The 8974-nt window shown below is 32.9% G+C and overlaps 1 protein-coding gene across 1 annotated transcript; it reads right to left on the bottom strand.

Moving 5' to 3' along the window:
* Positions 1 to 628: 628 nt before the first annotated feature.
* LOC139093327 (carboxypeptidase N subunit 2-like) lies at positions 629 to 2488 on the bottom strand. The gene has a single exon (XM_070644009.1). The coding sequence runs from the start codon at positions 2486 to 2488 to the stop codon at positions 629 to 631; it is 1860 nt and encodes a 619-aa protein (XP_070500110.1).
* Positions 2489 to 8974: the final 6486 nt, after the last annotated feature.

The following is an 8974-nucleotide window of genomic DNA, read 5'->3' as shown; positions in this document are numbered from 1 at the left end:
TAGCTCTTTAGGCATAGACTATATAGACTCTATAGTTCTTATCCATAGACTTTTTAGCAGTAAAGTCGTAGATTCTATTGTTTTGAAGATGCTAAAGCTCTGCAGACTCTATAGCCTTGCAGACTCAATAGCTCTTATAGACTCTAAAGAATATGTAGCTCTTCAGGCTCTATGGACTCTATAAACTCTTTGCACTCTATAGACTTTGATATCACCCCCACAAGAACTAAGTCATAAGGACTGAGGGATCATAAACCAAAAAGTTTAAGAATTCAGTAAAAGATAGTCAATTGTCCAGGTAATGACTAGCAACTGTCCACCCAAAAGCGCTTCTGTAAAGCCTCAACAATAAATCAGTTCCCCTAACTTTACATAATGTCCCTTAATTTTTTTAGCAGTTTTAAAAACTTTTTTTTGCCTCTGCTTTATTTTTCTACAAATATATTCATTTACAACATAAATTCAATCTACATAATATGATAATGAATGAGAATCGATTAAGATAAAGGAAATCTTCATAATCGTTATTTTAATTAACCTAAGGTAGATATGGAAATATTGGAATACATTAAAATATAGACAAAAATTTCGCTACATTAACCTTTAATATGCTTCTTCTTTTTATACTTTACATCACATGTTCCATTGCTGTTTGGATGGTTGTTGTTGAACGTCTAAGATTATCTGATGGAAAATAAATTCGACGGTTCATGACGTACTCCCGAGCTGATTTAGCAACGACCACAAATACAATAATGGATATAAGGAAGCATATAAAAATTAAAACTGCTTTTATAAATCCGACTTCTGATTGCACAATCATGTCGCGTTCTTCGTTGTTGTTTGATGTCAATGCCTCTTGAAATGCCACCAACCCCTTGTTGAACTGTGCTGCATTCTCAATATGCATTAGTGTTGATTCTATTTCCAAAATTCGGTTCCAAATTCTTGTGAAATTTGCACTTAAATCATCAGAATTTGTTGGTTTCATTGGTGACTTTTTGACTGGCAATTGAGCATAATCCTCATCATCCATATGCTCTGTTGGGTCATCCCACTGAATATGCTGTGTATTATTCGGAACACAACGAATTCCATCGACATTATTTGAGTCATAAACTCGCATTTTTGCGAATATAAACACAATTATATTATTTTGTTTCAGGCTTTTAATCATCGATGACAAATACGTGCAATTCCAATCATTATCATTTATACTAATTAGCGACAATTTTGGAAAATAATGAGTCTTTAACTGCTCATACGGTATATCCGTCAAATTATTTCCATCAATTTTCAAATGTGTCAAGTGATTTAGAGCAGTGAAAATTTGAAAATCAATTTTGCGTAGCTGATTATATGATAAATCAAGCTGAGATAAATTGAAATTATGTGCAAACGTACCGAATGTCAATGAGGTTGATGTGATGTTTGTATATTCCAAATTTAATTTAATCAAATCTGACATACGTGCGAAGCTTGAGATATTTAAGGTATTGATCGGATTATAAGACAAATCGAGTACTTCGACTTTTGTTTGTGCTGTAAAATTTGTGATGTCACTGACTAAATTCTGTCTCAACTTGATCTCAACTATTTCTGTATTTCCATTGAAATTTATTGTTGCAATGTCATTGTATGGCGCATAAAGAACTTTCAAATTCTTATTTATATCCAAATGTGTCAATTTATTGTATGGGATGAATAGTCGCTCGATTTTTGTCTCACTAAGTCTGACATTCAATAGACGATTATTGCCAAGATTCAAGTATTTCAAATTCTTTAAAGCACCAAAAGCATCACCATTAATAATCGCTATCTCATTCGAGTCAAGTCGGATTTCCGTTAAATTCAATGCACTTGCAAATAATTTCTCGTCAATTACTTGCAACTTATTTGAATCGAGACGAATGTACATGAGACTTGATAAGTCGCGGAAGAGATTTTCATCGAGTTTAACGATTCTGTTATCGCTTAATGTCAACGTCTGTAATTTTGTGACTCCTGCAAAGGCATCATTTTGGATTTCCTCAATTTGATTGGTACTCAAGTCGAGGGTCGTTAAGGAAGTCAATTGGGAAAAAACAGAATGTGGGAGCTTCTTAATTTTATTTGATCTCATCCTTAATTCCAATAATTCCGATGCATATTGAAAATTATACTTTGTCATATCCTCAATTCCACAATTATTTGCTATTGCCTTCTTTAAATACGGAAATGTAGGAAAAATATCTTTTGGAATGTCATAAAATTTGCAATTAGAAAATTCCACTTCCTGTATATTCTTACTATATTCATAGTTATTTGCAGTTCTTATTACAAAAGTCGAACCACTATCACCGACTCCATCCGATATTGTACACTTTGTGCCATAATATCTCTCATAGTAACTTAATGCCTTTATCTCATCGCACTTTAATTCCGTTAGGTCACAAAAAATTGGATTTAAAATTCCAATTATAGTCACAACAATCAATTCCACTCTCATGTCGCCAACTTTTTGGTGTGTTGCTTTAAACTAATTGAAATGCATCGACCAACTGAGAATGTAAAATTGTAATAAGAGAACAATTATTGCTGAAATTCTGAGCATTACTCGGGTGTCATTTGGAAGTGATGACTATGGGAAATAGGATTTTTAGACTTCTAGATACGATTTGCTACAAAAACGGTTCGAGTCATGAGAATGGCCGTGAGGTGCCCTAAGGGTCGGTGTTTAGGGCGGTGTTTAGGGTACGTTACGTAATTCTAGTTCACATCTAGGATACAGTAAGGTAGAAAAAGGTAAAAATGATGCATATTAGAGTAAAAGAGAATATATTAGGGACGAGCTGTCTACAACAACATAATTAGACATCATTTCCAAACGTCCCCAAATACAAACGAGAACTCTTTTTTGTCGTCACTTCTACATTATTTCTTATCATTTTACGAGCTACGATTTTGCTATTCTACAAAATAATATGTAATAATAATAAACAAACATTACCAATATATTGAAATTTTACTATAGCTGACATATGCGAAATATAAATGGGAAAAGGGAGCGAGAGAATTATTTTTTTGAATTTTATGAGCTACTCGTTTTTATGTGCTTGTTGTGGCTTCTTGTTCTTATGAAAGCATAAAAATTTTTCCGCAATAAATTTAATCTGTGTGGAATTACATTAATTTTGTATGTATTGACATTATGTCGACCCCGTCTTGGATACCGAAAATATTGTTTTGTGTGATTTTATTGTATCGGCATTGCTGTAATTAATTTAGACCCGAGGAGCACGTTGTAGATGCTGAGTTTTTAATTGTCATATAATTGACTAGTAAATGAACCAGAAAACCTGAACAAAACGCCCTGAAGCTCCAATTTTGATAGATAAATCTGGCAATTCCAAATCTTATTGACTTCCTTAATCTCATGCATCTCTCGGCATAGCTAACCATTTATCCATTAATTCTAAAATTACTACATCTTTATGAAATCACGTTTTTCAAAGTAATTAGTAATTACAGCTATTAGCACAATTTACACATAAGTAAATGAGCGTGATCTTTGGTGCTTTAGAACTTCTCGTTCTCCCATACATACATGTACCTCTAAAAAAAACTCATAGCTATTTATCATCATCGCATGCAATAGAAAATTGTGAAATTTTTCACATAAAAAATTCAGTTCCCAGTAGCAAGCAAAGATCGTGCCTTTAGAAAATTACAAAAAAAACATAGAATATATGTGAACATTGACATTGTTTTTGTACAGCTTGTACATAGATTTTATTTATTTATTTTTTTGCTGTGACGAGAATTCCCTACTGCGTTCAATATCAAGTTTATATATTCTTTTCGTTCTTTATCATCATCGACAGTGCATTGTGCATATAAAAAAGTCTTTGTGTTGTTTTTTTTTCTCTTCTGCAACTTGACTCAACTGAGAATATATGAGAAAGATAAAGCAAGACGATGTCAGTGCGTATAAATACAAAAAAACACGATTATGTGCACATAATTTATGAGCTTCTGATCAATATCGAAATGAGGAGAAAATAAGAAGAAGTCTTGATGATCGGCACAAAAAAAAGGAGGAATATAAGAAGCTATGGGAAGAAAATTGTCAACTACAGCAACCGTCCAATTATTTTCATTATTATATTTATGCACTTACCACAGAAAAAAAAAATAATATAAGTAACAGCGAAGAAGCACACAAAAAAAAGATTACACGCATTGTAAGTTTACAGAATGTGTCTTAATCTTGATTGTAAATAAGGAAAGAAGGCTTGACATTGCTGAGACATCGAACAAATTATTTTTATGTCGCTAATGATGTGTAACGAGTGAGTTGTATAACATCCAATGTCGATTTAATTAGAAAATGTTGTGAATCTATAGTGTGGAAATCAAGTCATTGACATGGACGTGGATGTGACTAGGAGTGAAGAGATTAGAGTCTATTCTTGAAGATTTGGATTTTATTGGAGTAATTGAGTTCTTAAAGGTGCTTCAAAGTTTCCAATATCATTTTAGGGGCTGTGCAGTTGCATTAAAGTGTTCTGGATTACTCAAAATTGGAACCAGTTCATTTAGTTACAAATACTCGACTCACAATACGATCTATGAGCTTAGACATCAACTGACCTTGATCAATTCTAAATCAAGACTTCTAGTATGTCTCATAGTCATCCTATATGTCTAAGCATCTAACCCAAATGACGTAAAGCACTCAAAATCATGTCCACTAGATTCACCAACGCAAAATCTCAAGATTATCACAATGCAAAGACTTTCAATCAACCTTAATTGAATCAATCTACTAAACATGCTACTTTATGCCATTCCATTTACTTTTTAATACCAGATTACCATCATATTTAAAAGACTATATCCAAAATGATTCCCGAAAATGCATCTTAAATTATTCTTAAATGTCACGAAACAGTTTTTCTTGATTTAACTAAATGATTTCGACAGCAAAAAGAATCAGATTTCATTCATAAACAATAGGATTCAACACCGTTATTGGCATCTTTAAACGGAACAAAGGCCATTGAGTTTAATTTTTATAAACTGCTTATCTTAATACTCCGACTACTTTTTATTGTTCTCAATGTAATAAGATTTCTATCTTTAGAGATGCAATATCATCACATTCAGTCTTATTTATTTGATTTTGAAATATTATTTGTAGTAAAAAGAAGTCTTATTTGTACCAGTCACAGAAGACGATACGATAGAGACATTTAAAATCAATAAATAACACGCGTCGGCATTTGCCACCAAAGAGATAAGTTCCATGGATAAATTAATTGAAATATTAATTGATTAAAAGAAATAGATGGAAAGATATTCCTACCAAATTGATTCACACTGAATGAGGAGGAAAAAAATTTATTGGTAAAGATAGCAGAAATTCGGCTAATCGCTACTTGGTTGAATATTTAAATTGAATTCGATGAGTTAGCGAGGTTCTTAGAAAATGGTATGGCATAGAATTGACAGTTTTTCTAGGGAGATTTGTAGGTTTGGAGGTTAGAATCATCACTTGTTGTTTTTCAAGGTCAAATGGCATTTTTTTTCTCGATCAGGACAAATTTTATATGACATCCAAGTCGGGACCACATGGCATCTAAGTCGGGACCGCATGGCATTCAAATGGGGACCAAATGGGATCAAAGTGGGAGCCACATGGCATTCAAAAGAGGGGGTGTTGTACACCAGAAATATCTAAAGCCACACCCATGCGTGTCAATCTATAAACAAGGTTATAGGCAAGAATATGACTTGTTGTTTGCTAATTTGACTATGATCCTGTTCCTCAGAACTGATACATAAACAAAGAGCTGACTTGGTTTCCATTTAGCACCAGATACGTGACAAATTCAGACTAAGCTTTTTCAAGACCACTCAACATTGTTCCATTCCAATAATATTCCCAAATATGCGCCACAAAATCCATAACCAACCTTACTCAATCTCCATATCCAAAGAAACTCAAAAAATCAATTTTCCATGAGTCTAATGCTCACCGAACTTGTTCATTCTATTCCTTTAAAACTCAGCTGCTTAAATTGAAAGAAGCATTTTGTATCAAAAAATCATTTATCAATTGATCGGCGCTGGAGATATTTGAGCACAATATTCATGTATTAATGAACAACACTTTCCTACCTCACTTTAGTCTCTTCTCATCTTTAATAGAGAAGCCGATTTTTGATAATTTTTTTGATAAAAAATGTTGACACAAAATACTTTTTTTTCATCTCTTCCTTTCGTCTCGTCTACAAAGATTATGAACATTTTATCAGACACGCTGACGAACAAAATAAGAAAAAAAAATTAAGTGATTCAAAACGAATCGAATCGGCTCTTTATTAACACGAATTTCAAATTATCCACACCGATAACGCAAAATTATTCAAAATAACAAAGAAATAAAGAATTCGAGAATTGAAATGGATATAAATATAATATTCCGTCCTGATACTTCTTTTTCGAAGGCGTGTGACAGTGATAATATTTCCTTCTTCTACCCTTTAGTTCGTTATGTATTGATAAAAAGTTTTAATTCCACGCATAAAAATTCCTTCAATTGAAATTCTTCTTGTAGTTCTTTGGGTACCAAAAAAAGAAGAATTTATTATCAATTACTTTCATTCTGACTGTGCAGTGGGCGCATATTCTTTTGCCACATCCTAAATTCAATTCATGCAGCGCCAAATGATGCTCTTTATTGACTGTTTTATTTAAATTTTGTGTCATTGAATTTATTATGGCTGGATGGGCAATTTGGTGAATGAATTGAGTGGCTTGGATTGGATGTGATGATGAAGAATATTGGATTCTAATTTGAATTTTAATGGGATACTCAATGACTAGCTTTTGGTGTTCGTTGTTGTGTGAAAATAGAATACTTACTTACTTACTTTGTTGGCCGTACAAATCAGCTGTGATCCATGGTATCTCTCAGTTTACGTCAAAAACTGGCTCTATCGCTGGCTGTCCTTTGCCAATTGCCAATATCAAGTGCTACAACTCTATCAGCAGCGTCTTTCCAAAAATACAAATAGTGTAAAATATGGAAGAGTCGTTAAGATTGAAATATAAGAGTTATTTAAATCATGAACCTGATGCTAGTGCCCAGGAACAAAAAAGCTTGGACAACGTTGTGTTAGAGTCAGGAAGAAGCCCTGTAGTCAAGTGATTTTGAGTTGTTTCCAGAAACCCTACTAAATCGAATACTATTGCCAAAAACGGAAGTACGTTTAGACACCGAGGCAACCCTACCACCTACCTCCTCCTCTCTCCTACCCACTTCCTGTCTGTAGAAGCCTAGCTAAGGAAAAGTCTGAAAACCTTTGAAAATTGCTATCTACATAAATTCTAAAGAAGATAAGAAATGATTTCTTGGAAGATAGACTCACAGCAAGCCGGTTATCCTCAGATTCCAAAATTCGCTTTAGCCACCCATACACAAATACCCAAAAAACCAAAAAATATTCATAAGAAATGAAAAAAACTATTGTGAATGTAATAAATTATCATTCTCAATGAAATGCGAGAAGTAAAATTCTTTTGAGTAAGTGCTGAGATATTGTCAGCTACTAAAAGGTTAAAAAAATTCCGGCAAGTTTAAAAAAAGTACCGCTCTGCACTAAATTATATTTGGACGTTCCAAATTAAATGGCACTTTAGATACACTGCGTGTAAAATTGAGATGTAATAAATTATTTAATCTAATTAAATTTGCACCTTTGGAAGTCGCAGCATTTGGATATTTCGAGATATTTGCATGCAATACTGCAGTATATCATTATAATATAGCTGGAGTTCTGGTGTGCGTGTGACATAAGCCTCCTGGCTACTCAATTACAAGATAATAACACTTATTGTTATACATCACTCAATTTTTTTTATGAGAGTGCTGTAAATTCATTTTTGATAGGCATAAAAAATTCTCCTCAAAATGGTTAAGCCCCATTCAACCTTTATTTTACAGAAATAGTCGATTCACACTCTTATTAACCTTCGCAATTGCAATATTTCCTTTCCTTATTATTTCTCCAATTCCACCGACCATTGCCGATAATCTCTATTTTTATTGACGATGAGATGTCAAAATTATCCGTTGGGCGAATGGAGTCGATTATATTGCATACTCATTAGTTTGATGCTTTAAGCACTCTCGGCTGCAAAAAAATCTTCAATTACTGAGCAATTGCTTTCCAATATTAAGTGTTTATCATGGAATAAAGTGTTTACTTAATTAAATAATTACGACACTAAATTGATGATATAAAATGTGGCAAGTGAGATTCAGTCAATGTCTCAATAATGATGAACTTTATGTTTTATTAGTTCCAACATCTAAATGTGAATGCTAATTGCTTCATTTGAACTCAAGTGTTGTTAAAGGATTACTTTATATGTTCATTGATGGATGGAGCTTGCATTAGGTCAATTGCATTAAATCAACACGTTTAAATGAGAATTAAAGGCACTAATAAGGAACAAAGTAGTAAATGATGATGGATTCAGGTCTAAATGATCATACTGTATTGCAACATTGTTGTGACATGCTTAAGGGGACATGACAGGGGTGTAGATTGAGTATTTTACTATTCAATACTCAATCTAGCTAGATACTTAGTCCCCTTAGTCTAAACTTCAAATAAAGACCCAACAAAAGCCATTACAGTCCAAATTCTCCAAAATACCCGATTATAACTAAATCAAATTCATACAGGCGCACCACATTCATGAAAATAAAATTACAAAGCACACAACAGAAGAATGAAAAGGAGAGTAAAGTACAACAATTAACCTTAAATACTGTAATTTATGAACTTTAAAATCATAAATCTTAATTAATAACTTCAATGGACTATATTATTTTGTTGAGTTTGCTTAAATTGAGTGATTTTCAATCGACTTAACATTCAACCTGTAAAATCATTTCGAATTTATGCAAATTTTTGATTGT

The sequence above is a fragment of the Chironomus tepperi genome, unplaced genomic scaffold, assembly GCF_022539635.2.
Source record: "Chironomus tepperi strain 1889 unplaced genomic scaffold, CSIRO-AGI_Ctep_v1 contig_335, whole genome shotgun sequence".
Classification (NCBI taxonomy): domain Eukaryota; kingdom Metazoa; phylum Arthropoda; class Insecta; order Diptera; family Chironomidae; genus Chironomus; species Chironomus tepperi.
The sequence above is the reverse complement of the archived record's forward strand: the minus strand, read 5'-3'. Positions and strand labels throughout refer to the sequence as shown.

Excerpts from the sequence above, each read along its gene's own strand:
- LOC139093327 (XM_070644009.1), bottom strand. The coding sequence starts at position 2,488 with ATGAGAGTGGAATTGATTGTTGTGACTATAATTGGAATTTTAAATCCA.